This window comes from Drosophila takahashii, chromosome 2R, assembly GCF_030179915.1.
Source record: "Drosophila takahashii strain IR98-3 E-12201 chromosome 2R, DtakHiC1v2, whole genome shotgun sequence".
Taxonomy (NCBI): Eukaryota; Metazoa; Arthropoda; class Insecta; order Diptera; family Drosophilidae; genus Drosophila; species Drosophila takahashii.
In genome coordinates, this window is record NC_091679.1 from 22,578,821 (window position 1) to 22,597,564 (window position 18,744).

Here is an 18,744-nt window from a genome sequence, read left to right on the forward strand (position 1 = left end):
ACAAATATTTTTCGGAATAAGAAGCCAAGTAGTATAAATCGGTGGCTTTAAACAATACGGGTTTAATACCTTAAGTGAGTCGTTGAATGCCCAAAAACTGTTCTTAAATTAAAATCATCATTTTTGACTGACTGCAAAAATAATAAAATGCAAATTCGGGTGTCCTCCTGCCCACTCACCTGGGGATCTGCAGCGCGATCTCGTCCAGACTGTCCGACGGACTCATGGGCGTGCGCTCGAAGAGGCGCGAGGGGGCCAGGGTCAGGTGGCCGGTGGAGTCGCTGACACACTTGAAGACCTTGGCCCCCCTCCGCTGGCGTTGCTGCTGGCGCTGCTGCTCCACGCGCTTCTTGCGCTTATTCTCCTCGGCGCGCTGCAGGTTATGCAATCGAAAGAAGAACATTGACATTCTGCGGTGGGTGTTGTTGGGTTTGGTGGGTGGGTGGCGGATGTTATGACGAGTTGATTGCAGAAATAATTTCAATTGCAGTTCCAATGTTTGTTTTGTTTTTAGCGGGTTGATTTTCCGTTGAATTTCGCCACGTTATTGTGCACAGTTTTTTGATTATTGTTGTTGAGGGAGTTTTAATTGTTTGATTATTTTTTTCACAAACAGTTTTAATAATTTAGGTGAACATTTCATATTGGTTGTTGGTTGAATTCAGTTTTCATTGTCATCCAAGCCAAGAGTTATTATAAAGCATATGGTAAAAGCACAGTGAATTTACAGATAAAATTTATGGATTGTTTTTACTAATGTGTTTTGTGGATGTGTGTGAATTTTAGGGAGCTTTCTGTACTTATAAAGGACACAAACGACAGACAAAAGCATAAATAAACACATTCATGGTAAATTATTTATGGTTAGTTAAAAAATACCACCCAATGGGCTTAATAAATTGGTTTTTCTATCGAAACTTTCAACTTTTTAGTGGACCATCTATTTGCGATAGCCTTGGGAAAGAATAAAAAGAATAATCATAAAAATGACAAAATCAAAAAAAGCCCCAAGATGGCTAAACAAACAACAGAAACAATTAATAATTAAGTTTCACGCCACAGCATTTTAGTCCAACAGCTTAAGGAAAAAACCCACATTTAATCCAAGCAATCCCGAGATTACAAAAGCAAACTAATGGCAAAACTAAATCAAATAGAGAGCCATACGCTCGAGGGCGCAAACCAACTTCCGTGGTATCAATCAAATCTCAAGTGAAATGGAATTTTTGAACAAAAAATGTAGAAAACTTTGCAACTGACCGAAGGCAGCAACAAACTGGCAACTGTCCGCAAACGAAGGACTGAAAGCTAAAAAGCTGAAATGCTCCTTCCATTCCGGAAATTGAAATATGAACCGCATTCTGGGCGAGAATGTCCATTTGAAAACGCCGTACAATGTTGGTGGAAACGGCAGGAAATGGCGGAAGTTCTGTGGGTAAGCCCCGATTTCCAAGAGAGTTTAAAGCTGCAGCTCCCATTATTTTGATACTTCTTATGCCCGAGGCCAAAGGCAAATTCGGATGGCAAATTGATTGATTGATCGGCTGCAATCAGCCGGCTTGCAAATATTTTCACGACGAATCAACCGATTCTCTTGTCATCAGCTAGAGATTTCCGTTCAATTAGCTAGCGAATTCGCTCCTTAATGAGCCTGGCAGGATGGGAGCTGCCGCTTGTGTCAAAAATAAATTAATCGAAATTTGCATAAATTTGTTTTGGTCTGAAGACACTGTCGCGTCGTCTGCCCCAATACTCCAAACACTCTAAATGATTGCGTACCCGAAACTTAATTATAAAAGCCAACGGAAAATAAGATGGCGATGGAGGTTGCGATGAAGTGGAATAAAAAGGAGCACTCATTAGCTAGTCCTGCTAGACCGTTTGCTCTGGCTCATTTTAAAAGTGTGTATTTTAGATTGGGAAAGTATAATTTAATTTTGTTTACTGATTCTGGAACGAATCCTGAATAATTCAGCATTAATATTAAAACCAATAGTTCAAAGTTAAGCTAAATTAAATCAACTTAATATTAAAATAATGAAAATAATATTATAAAAATTGGTAAATTTTGTAACAAAATATCCCTACTATATTAGTCCCAAAACTGTAGGCTATTTGTACCCAATTATATATTCTCTTTAAAGAATCAACTAAAGTATTCAAATATTTCACTGCCAGACCAGCTGCACACGTAATCCTAAACATTTATTATAGCCCAGAATGACGAAGCTTTAAAGCAAATTTCATAAGGAGAGGGCAAAGTAAAAAAAGAAAAGCGAAAGCAAGTTCCCTTTCATTAATGGCTGTTCATAATCAGTGGTTTTTGTTTGAGAATACCCCTATTAGAATTAATGGCGTTTCACACTGCCCATTTACTCATCCACATGGCACTGCAAATTAAAATAAAATCCAACAATTAATAAACCCTTGGCCTTTGGAAAGAACCATGGAACTTCAGCTGCCTAAAACGCAGGAATAACAAAAACTTAGTGTTTCCCATGCCAAATCGCCTTTTATATTGAAGTTTTTAATAACAACATTTGTTCCACTTTAGATAACATGTCATTTAAAAGCTTCGCCAATTGCAATTTCATTGTTATAATAAAAGCAAATATAGTTGTATTCAGCCAGTCAACGTTACTATGGGGAACATTGCAGTGGTTATTTTGCTTTTAAGTTTTCTAGCTATTGTGCAGCCTCTAATAAAACGTCCAGGTAAGGGATACAGTTTGCCGAACCAAAGTCATAAAGCTCTCCTAATTTCAGGAGTAAACTACTGTACTCTGGGTGTGGTGGTTATAAGAAGACGAGTAATGTGCGAGCCATTGCGTTCACTCTGGGTCCTAAGAGACGGTAAATGCAAGGAGGCACTGCACTGCATGGACGGTTACTCAAGAAAGGAATGCCAGGAAAATTGCCTCAAACAGTTCACTACAAAAGCCAAGCCCAAACCTATGCCACAACCGAAACCAAAACCCCTAACAACTTGCGGGACAACAGAGGCTGAAATCAAAACGACAACCGTGCAGTATGAGACAACAGCAAGAGGAGATTTACCTTCGACCAGAGAAACCAGAAGACCCAAAAGAACACGAAGAACAAGGCGGTTTACCGTCAAAGAGCTATGCTAATTAGGGGTGTTGAGAGTCTACATAACTGCTGAAACTAGAAATAAGAGATGTCTAAAATATATTTTAATCTGACTGTGACCATCATAACGTAGCATACATAAGTTGTATCACCTTCTCGCTCACAACGTTTACATTACATACGAAGAGCTTTAGGCCCTCCTAATTAGGATTATTTATGAAGCGGTTTAGTGCGGAACACATAAGCTCTTCCAAATTAGCAAATCATTTAAATAACATAAAATCCCTATCAAGCCGAGGACAGGCTTCGGGTTTTCTCCCCCAAAGAGTATTTTCACGTCCATTGAAAATCGTCGTAAAAAAAAGCGAACGGCAAAGGCGAACAATATGCGATATTTTCGCAAGGGCGAACAATGCCGAGGCAGGAATCGAAAAAAGCGAAGGGAAAGCAATAATCATTAGGCCAACAAAGGACTCGCCCCTGCCGAGGGATTGAGGTGGCCCACGCTCTTCTATCGGGTTGAGTGCGTTGTCAAACGCTGACCAGGCAACAAAAAAAGGAAAAAAGAAAAAGCCCCAGCGAAATGCCAAAATAAACACTTGTCGCTGGTGAAATTTGGAACGGTGGTGGCTTTGGTGGTTTTCCCAACCACAAAAGAGAATATTTTCCAGCTCAGCACGCGTTTAGGCGCTGGTGCGTGCCTGTAGTCCTGCAGACCATTAGCCTGCTGAGTGGGAGATATGGATATATGTGTGTGGGTAAGGAACACCCAAGGAAGAACCAGGACCCACAGACGGATGGCAGACAGGATACAATCTTTTCACGGTCCTCGGCTTGGCCTGACTTGCCCCACCAGAAGATACGTAATAAAAATGTAGACAATTTTTACGACACTGTCCGAACAACACAAGTGGACATTCCGCTTTTATTTCTTCATTAAAAAGCAGTATTGATTGCCCCACCAGGAGCAGCTCGTGGAGGCGAAGCATCCGAGGAGTGCCCCCGAGGACCTTTATATATCCATACTTTTATTATAGTTTGGCACACAAAAGGGCTTTGTCAGTGGCGTTGTTGGGCTTTCGCGACCCCGCTGCCATTCCGTATTTGATTTATCCATATTGAAAATCATATCTGTCGCTGGCTTTTCATCTTGTGAATGCCTTTACGGAAGGCAATTTCATTTCAACTGAAGTTACAAGTATTTTTCTGTCACTTAAATCAAGTGTACACTCCAAAGCAAGTCACTTTTCATTTAAGCGAACAATGGTTTTTGAATAAGCCATGACTTTGATGTCCAGTAATTGATTACCCGTGTCCTGTAAAATGACCGATAATGTGAGAACAATTTTTCAACGCCGACTAACGACTCTCTAATGACCCATTTATCGGTCCCCATGTGATGGATGGCAAAACTATAAATACAGGCCTAATTGGCCTGACCTAGAAGCCTATAAAATGGGCCAGGGGACAAATGCAGTCAGCCAGTTCCCAAGATGGGTCCAACGCACTTGTATAGTTTGCTAACGAAATTTACGGCTATAAACGGACTAAATACCTACTATTTTAACACAAGGAAGAATGGCTTTAAGGGCACCTGGGAGCTGAAGATATACTGCCTTGTCCACCACGCACTCTGTGTTTTGGCCCTGACGTGGATGTTTTATAACACCGCCGGTAATATGCGATTATGTGTGACTGTCCTTACGATTGGTGGAACTGTGGCCTTCTCAATGCAGTTCTGTTGGCAAAGAACTCAAGGCATTCGGAAACTGGCCGATGGTCTAGTCAAAATGGAGCAGAAGTATTTTTGTGGAAGGCCAAGCGGTTCACTTTTGAAGTACCGATTTTGCATGAAAATAGTGTTTGTTTCGATAACCCTACTGCGGATTCACCTATTTTACCCCATTTATCTGAAGAGACTGCTGCCCTCTCAGTTTTATATGAACCTGGGATCTTATTGGCTTGTCTACAACATGCTTTTGGCAGCTGTACTTATGCTCTACTGTTTTCTCTGGCAAATTTGCCGAATTCAAAAGCTGATAAATGACAAGATGATACTGATCTTAACCAGATCTTGACAGAGGAATCGCTTGAAAAAAATGCAGCACTGCTTCAGACTCTATTCAAAGGTTCTGGTGCTGTGTGACCAATTGAACCACGAATTCGGATACATTTCCGTTTGCGTTCTGGCCTGCAAAAGCTGGTTCCAAATAACCTACGGCTACGAGATATACCAGATGGTGGCTGCCCCGAAGTCTATCGACTTGAGCCTGGCGATGAGAGTGTTTGTATTTCTCAGTTACATTTTGGACGCCATTAATCTTTTCGTTGGTACGGACATTGCCGAATTGTTTTACCGATTTAGAGCTGACTCACGGCGTATTTTACGCGAGACAAATCGGATGGATCGATTGGTGAGTAACTGCAATAGCTGAAAGCTATACAAGGATCGGCTAATAAATAATCCCAAAGTTGTTGATGTATTATTGAGCGTTTTTACTATGACGTTTTTTGCATTCTTAGAAATTAAATTTAAAATGTTTGTCCAGTCAAGTTAGCTCATTCTTTTTAGACTATTCTAAACATCCTTTTTGAACTCCGGTTTCAGCTCTCCATGTTCACCTTGAAGCTGGCCCTGTATCCCAAGCGGGTCGTCTTTCTCAACGTGTTTACTTTCGACCGAAAGCTGACTCTGGCGCTTATTGCCAAGTCGACGCTGTACACAATCTGCTGGCTGCAAGGCGACTACAACAAACTGAAGGTGTAGACCGTCGAAAGAACGTCTTTCAAAGCAAATCCCCCTTTTCTGAGGGTTTATTAGTCGAGGCACAAGAGTTTGTCTGGACGCCGAGCACAAAGCAAAAACCTAGGCACATGCACAACTTGAACCAATGCAAACATTTACACATATGTGTATTCAGTAAATATATAATGGAAAAATTCACGACAATGCAGCCAAATCCAAATCCATAGCCACAAACCAAGGAGCTGTGCACAATGACGATTGGTTTGATGATGATGATGACGAGGAAGGATTGCCTAAGCTTGCACAATGGTTTACTAAAAAGTAGAAATGATGAAATGAATTCGAATATAACACCACCCTGTGCATAGTCCATGCTTAAATAATTTTACTTATAAATTTATTTTACATAAAAATTTATTATAAAACACATTTAATTGCATGAATTAATTTGAAAATATTTGAATCAAGGTAGAAAATATCAGATAAAAAGTTAATCATATACAAACATAAATAAATAAATTTTAAATTATTAAGTTTACTATAATTGCTAATTTTATTAATTTCTTAAAGGAGCAATAGGTGAAACACAATTTGGAAAATTGTATTTTCTGGGTTTTTTCGGGAGTGTATGTAATAATTAAACTTTTTGTTATTTTAAGGGAGTTCTAGAAGCCGAATTTTCAACTTTTATTAAAATTAAAATATTTATTTGCCTGCAGCTAACCAAATTAAACTTACCAACAACTTTTTAAAACTCTTATACAAATTTAAAGTTGTTATGGCAAATATTGCATTTAATTAAAATTTGAATGTGGTTTTTAGTCAGCTTCCTGCTATTTAATTTACAATGTTTATACTTCGTGTGTCCTTTGTTTCGCTACCGGAACCTTTTAACTCATTCTAGGGTATTTTCCTCAAACATCCGGCGACAACAATGGACTCAGCTCCTTGCTTTTTGCAGGTGTATTGCTTCCCTGTCATTGTGTGCATGTTGCCAAAGAGTGAACATTTTAATTTGATTTGCCATGAGTGAAAGCCATCTGCAGGTGCGGTGTGAAAATTGTCGAGCAAATAGCAGTGAGAGGGGAGAACCGAGTGGACGGTCAGGTGAGCGAGAAATCAAAGGATAAACAAAACTTACTTGTGGAAACCAATTAGCCAACTTGCAGCCACGAATGCTAGCTAAACGGCTGCAGTTGTGGCTGTTATTATTGCTATCATTGTTGGTGGCGTTGTCGCTGCCACTGGGCTGGGTCAGGTCTAAGACGGCGTGGCTCATCTTGCAGAAGGACTCTCGCAGGATGGCTATATCGTGCTAGGAACTCACGGACACACTGGCAGGGACACAGACACAGACACATAAATGCATGGGAAACACTGAGGGACAGATCTACTACGGCACATCAAGGAAAGCTCCCAGAAAATATTGTTAGTGTGTTGCGGCCTGGCCTATGTAGTTATTAGTTACCTGAAAGCGGTCTTTGTTTTTTGCCCCGTCTAAATGCTTTTTCGGCAAAAGTACGTTATATTGTATACGGTTAGTTTACGTTTATAAATAGGTTGAATATGTTTATAGCACAGTCTACGGTTTACACGTTCAGTTACACTTTACACACGAGAATTGACAGCAAAATTCGAGTTGGTTTTGCCCTCTCCGTTCTTAGATGACTAGTTTAAAGCTTTTACCAAGTTTTTATTCCATTCTGGTCATATGTACACTTAAAAGTTAGGCTAACTATAGTGTTCCTAGATTAGATCCGTATAACCGAAACTGTTTGGTCTCCGTTTTGTTTACAAGCACAAGTCTCACATTGATTTTAGCAGCTTAGATGCGTTTTGGTCCGCTCAGTTGGATTAGGTATTCGTTTTATTATTAGTTATTGGTTAGTTTTTAGGTGTATTTGGTCAGTTGCTGGTTGATAATGTACATGTATATTTAAAGCTGCTTTCCTTGGACTCCTGTTGATATTTATTGTTTTCTCCGTTCGTGCTGGAAACGAGAAGTATAAATGGATGCTGGGGGCAGAAAAGAGCTAGGGAAAAACTATCGACTCAAGTGTGCCGTGCCGGGCAAGTGCCCCTCCCGGGAGCATTGAGACATTTGCTTGTCAAACGAAATTATGGCCATGATATTTTGCAAGTAATAAAAGGAGCAAAGGAGCCACGGAGCCAGAAGAGCAACCGCCAAGAAAGGACACCCGTTGAGAAAAGAAGAGTCCGATGTCGGCCATTTCTCAAGTTCAAATGCGTGCCAGCCAGCAATTTTGCCATCTTTTGTGCCACTTAGCCGGGCCCCTTGCCACTTGCCATTTGCTGCTTCCCATTGGCCACTTGTCTCAGTCCAGGCTGCAGCCGCAATAATTTAATTTAATAATTCTGCAAAACTCTGCGCTGATTAAATTTAACCATTTTATCAGCAAAACTGAGGGCCCAAATATGGAGTGGACGTGTATAATATGCTTAATTAATTCATTTTGACCAGAGTCAAGCGCCTAATCTCCTACAAACGAGCGGCTAAATATAGAAGCCGCCCCCAAACGAAAATCAATAAGGACTACACTGAAAATTGCTCATACGCCAGGTGTGCGCTGACATCGTAGACGTAACGAAATTTCTTCGATTATTAGTTTTGTTGCAGTTGCAAGTGACAAAAAACGCGACATCAAGTCACCTCGCACACACATGCAGCACGAGACTTTGCTTTGTCCCCGTTTTGGAAATTGAATTTATGGCCAAGACACACACGCACACAACAGCAGCTGCTGCCTCGACAGTTTACACATTTGGTATATGGCAAACTTTTCGACTTGGACCACTATCCCCTCCCCATCCCTTTACGACCCAGAAAACCCCACCAGAGCCAAGGAACTTTGCCCATCAGCCCTGAACGTACATACAAGTTTATCTCGGGGCTTCTGCTCCTCGCATCAGCTATCTGGCTACGATTTTTTATGCCAAAAGTTCAAAGCAATTTTTAAAGATCAAAATGCCAAACGGAGACGCAGGCAAAGGACATGGAGTAGGGAACTAAAGGACCAAAGGACCGGTTGAAAGCCGCCAAGGGACCGAGGACCAGCTCCGAAGGCGAAGCCACAGAGAAATCATTTCATTTCAATTTATTTTCCCATTTCCATTGTTTTCCCTGGCAGTTACCACTGTTGTTGCTCGGTCCTCAAATCGGAATTTGTTTTGCCGTGTTGGCATTTTCACACCGCACAGCCACATGGGGGTGGGCAATTTTCCAACAGAACTCAAAAATTACACAACATTATTCTAGCAAATTACTCGTATTTGTCCCTATGGATGTTTGCCTTGCTGTGAGTAATTACAGACTTGGCTTTTACTTTGAATATTTTCTTTTCAAACTCGATAAGAAATAAATACCTACAGTGGAAATGCCAATAAAGTGTGTCTAATTGGATTAAGTGAGTGCCCGAAAAGTTGAGGCTTGAAAGTTATTTAAATTCACAAGGATGCGAGCAATCAAGTCTTAGGAAATCCTGGCTTTGAACCAATTAACTTTGTATTTTATACAAAGACCCTCTGCATTTCAGTTATCATTCTGCCGCAGTTTATTGTTTAATTTTCGTTTACCCCAAGATTATCATGAGTGTTCCGCAAACGAATCCCTGGCTTTACTTAGCTTTTGGCCCACAAATTTTGACACTATTTCAGCGCTGCAAAATAGGTTGAGCTCATTAATCACAAGCCCTGCCGGCCCTTGACACACAAAATATGCCGGAAAAAGCTCACAACGAATTCAGATTTGCTCTTTGCTCGAAGCTATGTAATCGTACTTAAAGAAAGCGGCAATAAAAGGCTTTCGAGAAAAGCTCTTTAAAGTAAATACTTTAAAAAATGGCCTTTTTCTTTACTTTAAAAATATTTAATTAAACAAAAAAATAATTAATCTAAGTCGTTGTGATAATTATACAAGTCCTTGTGATCTTACAAAATTATGCTAAAGAAGCTGCAAAATAAATATGAAAAACTTGGCCTTTGAGCAGAAGGCAATTATGAAAAATCTCACCAAAGTGGAAACTATGCTGAGGGTGTTTGTCAGCGGAAATTAATGCTTGCGGGGAGGGGCGACCCGGCTGGAAAAACCACGAGCACTTCTCGGCCAAAAGAAATGGCCACGGCAGCGTGAAAGGAAAATGGCACCACTTACTTTAATTGCTGCCACGTTGGTCCGGAGTCCAAATACACAAAGGAGCCAGAGCCGGAGCGTCTCGAGTAATTAAAGGACCAAAGCGCACCGCATCCAGTGCAACAATGCGAACAGGTCCTGGCGTTAAGTTGGCCAGAATGCTTCTGCATTGTTGGCTGCCTGGCTGGCTGGCATTTAACGCTTTCGGTTACGAAATTTTCGGCACTCAATTGAGCACATTAACTGACTGAGCACGAAGATGAAGGCTTTATTGATCGCCAGCTGCCATCCATTCAGGCATTCTCCTCGCATTTTCGCCCTTTGACTTGAATTGGCTCATAATTGGCCTGGCACTAGCTAAGTGCCGACTGACCGTCTCGCAACAGGGCCATTTAGCTCCAGTTGCGTTTAGTTTAGTTACTTTTATACGAGTTGCCACCGCACTGGGGCCCAGAACCCATTCTCCCCAGCGGGGTGGGGCAAATGGAAAGCTTATGAATGTTTAAACAACTTTCAATTGCGAGAAAAGTTTTCAATTTTCGTTGTAACTTTTACTCGCTCGCCATGGCAATGCATTAACAAACTTTAATTAATATGTGCGAGGAGGGTGTAGGGATATCGATTCGATTTGAATGTTGCCAGCTTGCCTGAAAGTTTTCACTTAAAAGGCTCCCCCGAGCAACAAGTTTTTCGCTTTTCCCAAAGCAGAGACGTTGTGACGTTGTTAAATACTAAATGAAAAAGATAATAGGCTTTCGGTGTTGTTCATTAAATTCAGAAATGGATATTTTAAATAGGAAACAAATACTGAGTATAAAGCTGGGTAAAGCCCCTTTAAGTTTTCAAGAGCTATCCCAAGAAATCCTTTGTCGGCCACATACTTATAAATAAATAGAAATGTGTTTGAAAAGCTATCCAGCTCAGCATCTCATCTCTCTTACACTTTGGGTTTTTGCTACTTTGTCAAAGTGTACATTTTCCTATGTTTGATGTTTGATTTTCTTATTGACAAACTCCAGCACCCAACGCGATATACGATTACAGCTGAGTGTCTAACCCAAATACTTTGACGGCACTTTGCTGCTACATCTTGCCCACTTTGCATACGTTTGTCAAATCCAATCGAAACCCATTTCGCCCGACATTGCGGAGCTGCTGAAATTCGAGACTCCCCGGGAATTTCTAACGAAGCGAAGCGAAACAGGGCAGGAAACCCAGCTGCAGTTGGGCGATTAGCAAACAAGATGGTGTGAGCAGGAGCAGGGTGCGACTTATCCAGAGGATAAAAATGCAATGCGTTGCCTGGCAACGGTAAAAATGTGTCACCAAGGGATAGAGCAAGGGTCCTTTGCCTGCAAAATGGATGCAGGATAGCAGTACAGCAGTACAGCACAGGACAGGGAGCACTTGCCCGTTCGAACTCGTTCGCTGGGAAAACGCAAAATGACTTTAAATTGAGAAATCGCTTTGTGTGCGCTCTGTTCGGTTCGATTCCGCTGTGTTGTCGGTACGTGCTCCTTGAATGCCACTCGAAAAGGCAGGGGGACAAATGAAGTTATGCAGTATTTTCATTGATTTCCTCTGTACAGGCCAATGAAGACTGTCCTTCGTGGCGCCCAACGTGGGGCATGGACGGAGCTACTTTCTGGCGCCCAACGTGGGGCATTCCAGAGTGTACATACTCAAATTAAACGTGCGAAAAGAGGAAGACAGCAACACCTTTAACTGCAACACACTTAAGCGGCAAAAATGAAGCCAAATCCCTGACTGCCTGCCTGTCTGTCTACTGGAAATGCCTTCTGCACTCCCGTTGAGTGAGTTGATGCCCTCGACATGCAGCGCAAATGAGTTGGCTAATGTGACAGCGAGCGAGGATGGGAGCGCCGAAATTTGGACAAAAGCCAGACGAGAAACGTGGCCATGGCAGGTAAGAGCGGGTTTTATGGCTGATTTGGCCGCTGGCAAGTGCATTCGCCACACATCAGCTGGCAAATGCGTTGCGCACATTACTCATCCGCCCCATAAACAATTTAAAGGCATGCATTAAAGGCCGCACTCCATGCCACTGCCACTAGCACCGCACCGACACCGCTTCCTGTGAGCGCAAAAACATTCAGCTCATTAAATATTGAACACGAATTTATGACCAACTGGAAAATACACAGGAACAGAGATGTAGAGCTTCTGAGCGAGATGGAAAGAGGGACAGAAAGGGAAAGCGAATTGCAATTTGAATTTTGTCCTGCGAATTCGCTGAGTTTTCTACACCCCCAAGAGATGTGGGTCTCATTATTATTACGCAATTTGAATTTTCTGGAATGCATAAAAAATCATCCTCAAGAGCGCAACGCCTGTTTATTAATAAAATATACCCCGGCCGATCCTTTGCTATGTGAATTCCGAGAAAGTGCTAAATTCAATCAGCGGCAAATTAAATTTCCCTCCAGGTTAGAGCCCGACAATCCCTGTCCGTAATAAATTCAATTTGTTTTAGCCTGCCTTTTGTTTTGTCTGGCTGCGCGAAATGGAACACTTACAATTAATATTAATTTGCCCTTGGTCCGCAATATTTAATGCAAAAGTTTTGTGCACGTCAGTTCGCATCAGGCCAGAGCGGCCACATAATTGTCACTTAAAAGCTTTCACATGCTCTCTCTTTTTGACTTATTTATCTTGCTTTTCTGTCTCAATTATCCACCTGTCAGTTAGCATTACCACGTGAGATCTACAGTCAATAAGAGACCAGTAATCGGGGAAAAAGTTGAAAAATTCATTGCCTTTTCGGCACAAAGAGGCTTTTAATCCAAAAAAACATGCCAGTCGAGTGGCTTAGCTATTGATTTCAACGTTTCTCCACTAATAGCCATTTTAATTATATTAAAATGTTCTTTATTTGGCTTTTCTTCTTCTAATATTTATTCTATCCCTGTAATTTATTTTCAATAAATATCAAGTGCACCCAAAAAAAAAGTTTATATGAAACGATGTTCGATGTGGTATCAATTTTTATTTGAAATGCGGACACCTCAATTCGATATTCTCGAAATGTAAGCAACAGGCCAGTTCGAATTTCGAATGTATCTTTCTCCTTCTATTTGAATTCTTCTCGCTCCCAGTCACGTAATTCAAGTCGCCACATTGCATCTTTCACTCTTTTTTGAAGTCAGAGATCTCCGAGAGCGAGATATGAAATTTACCGTGCCCATATCGATTTGACCACCACTTGTTTTTGTTTGTGTGTACTCTGAACTCTGCTGAGGCCAGCTAAAGGTATTAAAATATTATTTAATCAGGATTTGCAGCCTTGATTCCAATTTAATATTCCCAGAATTTCGCGAAGGCATCCAAATTATTACTGGCTAATTAGATGAACCCTTAGCTGGGCCCTCTCTGTACCTGAGGGCAATTAACAAACCTTTCCAATTACAAATTACTACCTCCCCCTACTCTACTAGCAACGCAGCGTATGATTTACCGCCTGGCTGCAGTCTGAAGTGAAAACTCAAAGTTCCGAGGCAAAATTAATAATTAACTATTAGGGGTGTGGGGAAATTTACACTTTGCTCGTCACAGGACCAGCTGTGACCGCAGGAGCTGGCCGCAAAATGCCTTTTGCTTGTAAATTATAATTGTTATTAATTTTTGCCAATTTGCATGATGATGATGATCAATGAATTACATCGCCGGGGCCCCGGCTTGTGTTGATTAAAAACTTTCCGAGCGACAAAATCGATGATGAAATTAAGTAAACAATCAATTTGCGTCGGCCAGGAATGAATGAATGAATTCCGCCTTAGTCGCTAGGCAAACACTAGCCCCCTCCCGCAAAACCCCTCTGAGGGCCACCCCTGGATTTGGTATTTACGGGAATAATGAAAGTTGTTTCTATCCCCCATACAAGCAAAACACATTTGCCTTTGCTCGGGGGAAGGGCGACTGGAGAAAGGTAATTCATTTGGTCGGTTGTGCTGTCCTGCTGTTTCTGCTAATAAAACATGTCCTGCACTGCGAGAAGTATAATTATGGACTTTGCCCTAAGATTTTCCACTTTGGCGGGGCCCTTTCTTAGATCCCCTGGCGATTTCTTCAAGTGTACCTCCCCCGCCCCACTGTTTGGACAGCCTGTTGCTGTTAATACAATAAAACGGCAAACTCATCGCACTTAGCGAGGCCCAAAATATTGTTGGGTCCTTCGAGGTGGGGCCTTGGCCCCCCCCGTCTTCCTTTATTGGCAATTGTCAACAGTCATTATGTGGCCCAAAAGTTTGCCATCCAGTCTAAATATAAAATTTCACCGCTGCACGTGTCAAGCAAATAAAGAGGGAAATTTACAGGAAAAATAGTTGTGCAAAAGTTGGAATAAATTTCCTGCAAACTTTCCTTAAATAAATGATGAGCCAGGGGTAGTTTGTGTGTAAGTCAGGTGTTCACGCGCGCCACTTGTGGAGTATTTGTATTATTGCTTTCTGTTCAAGAACTTGAATTATTGAAGATGTATTTACTATTTACGAAAGATTGTTCAAAGTTCAAAAGCATAAAAGAATGCAAAGAAAAGTATTGGAATTAATTCACCAAACTGCGGGATATAAAATATATCGTTGCCTACTTTTAGACACTTTTTTAACAGATTTCGCCAAGGTTACTGTTTCCCAGAATTAAACCTCAAGTAAAATAACTATACACAGTTAGCTCCTGCGTTTCACTGCATAATGTGAACAAATTGGATTTGTACAACTAAAATCCTACCTTTCGGCTAAAGTCCGTGTGAATCGCAACAGGCTGAGACGGAGTCGCCTAATTATTCATGCATAAATTACAAAAATAAATTGTTGACACGAGCCAAATGCCTCGGGCGCGAACTCTCGGCCTATATCTTGGCTGTCAACATGTGGCTCGAAGCATTTAAGCCAAATTTAGGTGGCGCAAACAGCTAAGGCGGCTCAAGCATGTTTTGGGACTCGTGTAAATAAATTAAGCGGCTTAGGATTGCATGTGTAGAGCTACCATGGCTTCTTGTTAGCCGTTTGTCGCGCTTTTTGTAATTAAAACACTAGACGAGCATTTGAAAGGCGTTTGTGGGCACTTCTACGAAGCCATTTGTTGTGTCAACAAGGACTTTACGGAGAAGAGTTATGAAACTAGTACTGGTAATTATTTTAATGCGAGGTAAATCACTTTGCCTTGCTTTACAACAAGGCAAACATTACTGATGTTCCAGAAAATAAAATAAATCATTTAAAAAACATTTTACATGCCACTTTCCTTTCTGCGGCTTTATCCAAACTCAACAATATATGTGTATTTAAGGGCGTCGCTCTGAAAGATGAACAGAGCCCGGCGGATCCTGTGCATAAATTATGCCGTTGCGCATATCGATGGCATTTTAAATTGAACTACCACGCACCGAAAAAGACCGCAGCCCAATAAAAGGCCAAAGGAAAAAAAAGGAAAGCGGCCACTGAGTAGCTCGAGTTCGTAAAACGGTTGAAATTTAATTAAATCAATGTGTTGATTTAATTGAAATGCGGTGTCAGTGACAGTGGCCATCTTATAGCACGCCTCGCCGTGCAATGCAATTAACTTGCATGATAACGCACCTTGCCAACTGCCACAACTTGACCTGCGATCAATAATTCTCTGTATCCTTAGACGCATGAGCACATTTGTGAGTTTACGGCAGGATTCGCCTTCATATCCTGTCAAATATTTGGAGGGCTTGCCACTCGCCATTTGTCAAAGGGTCAGTACAAATGAGACATGTCCTTATTTCTCGATAGGCTACAAAATATCTATTATTTTAAACAACAGTTTTTCAACAACGCTTGCAGAGATGGACAGTTTTCAACAACATCAATAAAACAAAAAATCCAATTCTAGTTTTCGCTCGTACATTGTCTTTCGGTGTTTGGCGTAAAATCGAATTGTTGTAAACCATTAATCCGAAAGTCAGACTTCTATATGCAATAGTAAAATATGAACCGACTGCGCGTTGACAGGCTGTCCATCAAAATGTCTCTTGTTTCTCCGGCTGCAATATGTCGAACGGTTTGCTGGTCTGTTTGTTTGTTTGTTCGGTTTGTCCTTTGTTGCAACAACAACAACTACGAAACCGGGTCGAAAAAGGACATTTCTCAGTCCCCCCTGCCACCAACTATCTGTGATTGTCATGCACTTAGCCAGGCCTGACATAAGCCGACTCGTTCCCGTTCCTTCGGCTGGAAAAGCTGTCAGCTGTAAATTTACGATTGGCCAGCGGAGCGGGGGAAAATGGTGTTGGAGTATAAAGCATAATAAAAATCTTGATCCGCCCCAGTAGAAAATTTCAATTGCATTCTACGCTTGGATAATTGATGAAGACCGTACTGCTCGGCTTGACTCTTTAAGCTTTCCCTGAAAAGACGGCAAGTCATTCAGCTTTATTCTCCTCCCTCTCCATTTTCACCGATTATAAATTTTTTTATTTTTTATTGCATTTGCTTTGTCCTGTTGCCGTTTCTCGCTTAATATCCCTGGGCGAAGACGAAGCGGGGCGGAGCTGGTTGGCACAGGCCAATATTTGACTTAAACAGAACTTTTCCTAGCTCGGTGCGAAAAACAACGGCAGCCCTGCGGTTCTTTACTTTTCACACCCTTTACAACAAGCCCTTCTCTTCATATCCTTCCGAGTCTGTTGGGCTTTGCATTTTACACTAAACGAAAAAACCTGTTTAAATCTGCTTAAAGTGATTAGTCCTCAGAACTAAATGAATGAATACAATAATTTAAATATGCGGATAACCTCTAATATATACAAAAAAATACTTCTATAAATTAAAATTTTTGTGTTCAAAAATTGTTTCTTAAATTCTTTCCGAACCATTAAGACTTATTTGTTGCAAGCCTCCCGTTTTTCCATATTTACAAACCACTTTTATTGAATTAATTTAATTTTATTGTCATTTTGTATTCAGTCCGTTAAAATCTATCTTGACCATATTTTGTTTAGTGCTGTTAAAGTGCATTCCTACATAAAATGAATTTTTGGCCGACTGGCTGGCTGACGTTTTAATGCGGTTAAGTGACCTGACCCAGCCACTTCTGCTGGTCTGGCATATTTTGACAGCAAATTGACCGACAAACATGAATACTAATGGCATGCGAATGCAATTTGGCGTTGGCTTAATTATTTTTGCATTGCCAGTGAAATTAGCCATGTATTAAATTGAATGCGCTCCCCAGTGGAATTCTGTGTGTAAAAAGTTAATGTAAATATATGGATTTTCGTTCTAATGATTCCATAACCTCTAACTAGTGCCTTTCAACACTTTGTCGAATGAAGATTGACATGCGAGGCGTCCATTTCGCTGGCTTTCCCTCGGGAGAACGTAGTCCAATCAGGAACACACACCTTCACCTGCACACCATGTCAATCAGCAAATAACAATCTGATAAATGCAAATACCAGAAATTCAAATTGTATGCGATATAAATAATTCACATAGGGTGAGGAGGGCAGCAGCGAAAGTTCTTCCCATACGTATACTTATATGCGAGAAGTTTGGCTTCCGCATCCAGCTTTCCCCGATTTTTCCGCTAGCTGTTACAATTTAAATTTTAATTAAATGATAAAACGGCCAAAGAGCACAATCGTAACTTTAGCTGCGGGATTTCGTTTATTTTTCCGCGTTAAGTCGGGCATAAAGGCAGGGCGTAAGTTGAGAACTTAAACCCCTTCCCAGGCTTTCGACAGTTCACGTGACGCATACGCCCTGTGGCCTCATGTTTCCATGTGTGTATCCTTTTTGTGGGATTGTGTCACCTTACACACGGTTTTTCTTCTGCCCAATTTTCGTTCCCTCTGACGTCAATCGATTGATTTTTGAGAATGTTCTCCATTTCGATCCATTCTATCCCTAATTGCAGTTGGTCAACAGTCAGACACGCCCTACTCATCAATACCATCAATCGTATCATACGCATTTATTATGCAGTAATTAATTGTCGCACTCCGGGAATCGGAACAGTCTCCATTGCGGTCAAGGTTGGCTATTGGAACTCCAGTTCCCATATGCCGGCTTTATGCTTTGTTCCCACACTCAATCTGGCCAGCGGACATGTCGGCATTGGCTGTCATAACCTCTTGCCTGGTGGCCCTCTGCCATCATAAATGCCTGGCATATCGTCACATATGTCATTTGTGGCCCCTTTATGACTGAGTTTTTATTGTCATTGATGAGGGCCCAGATAGTCAAAGGCGGCGGAATGATGCAACCTACCTTGAACTCACGTTTAAATCATTTATTCAAGTCATTAGACAGGGCTATTATGAAGTGTACAAATGATGACCCAAGTATTAAGGATACTTCATTTCGTACTTTCAAATCTTTATATATAATAATAATGCAGCATACACATCCGTTTAGATTCTTGTCAACCAAATTTTTGGGCCAATGTTTAATTTTCTTTTGAAGAGTAGGGGAGAGTGGGGGAATTTCGTCAGCATTTTTTCAAAGCTATTTTTTGTCCATCTTGAGACACGTTATCATATTTCTATTTTTATTGTTGAATGCGGTTAGCACAAAGCTTTAAAATGTGACATTCCCCTATTTTTTTATTTAACTTGGTGATTTATAAAAAAATAAAATGTAAAACCAATATACTGGGGCAATCTCACCACACAGGGGGGTAAAATCACCACACAACTGGGGAAATTTCGTCACCTGAAAAATGTAGGGAGTTTAACGCCTGAAAATATGCTACACTGATCAAGCGTACCATT

General features: G+C 41.1%; 3 protein-coding genes across 18 annotated transcripts in view; 2 read left to right on the forward strand and 1 right to left on the reverse strand.

The window, feature by feature from the left end:
• Positions 1-18,744, reverse strand: part of SLO2 (slowpoke 2) — a 118,533-nt gene that overhangs the window by 39,388 nt on the left and 60,401 nt on the right. Inside the window, exon 1 of one of the 16 annotated variants that reach the window (XM_044392725.2) lies at positions 180-990. The exons of 13 other annotated variants lie outside the window; for them this stretch is intronic. In XM_044392725.2, coding sequence (XP_044248660.1) covers positions 180-409 — 230 coding nt within the window. In that variant the 5' untranslated portion in view covers positions 410-990. Of the gene's footprint in view, positions 1-179; positions 991-18,744 lie in introns of those variants that run through there. 2 more of the 16 variants (XM_070213219.1, XM_044392723.2) reach the window with 2 other exon arrangements.
• LOC108063438 (uncharacterized) lies at positions 2,594-3,219 on the forward strand. Its single transcript, XM_017150510.3, has 2 exons — positions 2,594-2,715; positions 2,767-3,219. The coding sequence occupies exons 1-2, from the start codon at positions 2,643-2,645 to the stop codon at positions 3,129-3,131; spliced, it is 438 nt and encodes a 145-aa protein (XP_017005999.1). The 5' UTR covers positions 2,594-2,642; the 3' UTR covers positions 3,132-3,219.
• On the forward strand, positions 3,370-6,219 carry Gr47a (Gustatory receptor 47a). The gene is given in 2 exon segments (XM_017150509.3): positions 3,370-5,504; positions 5,699-6,219. Coding segments are annotated over 2 exon segments (1,080 nt in total). The 5' UTR covers positions 3,370-4,583; the 3' UTR covers positions 5,858-6,219.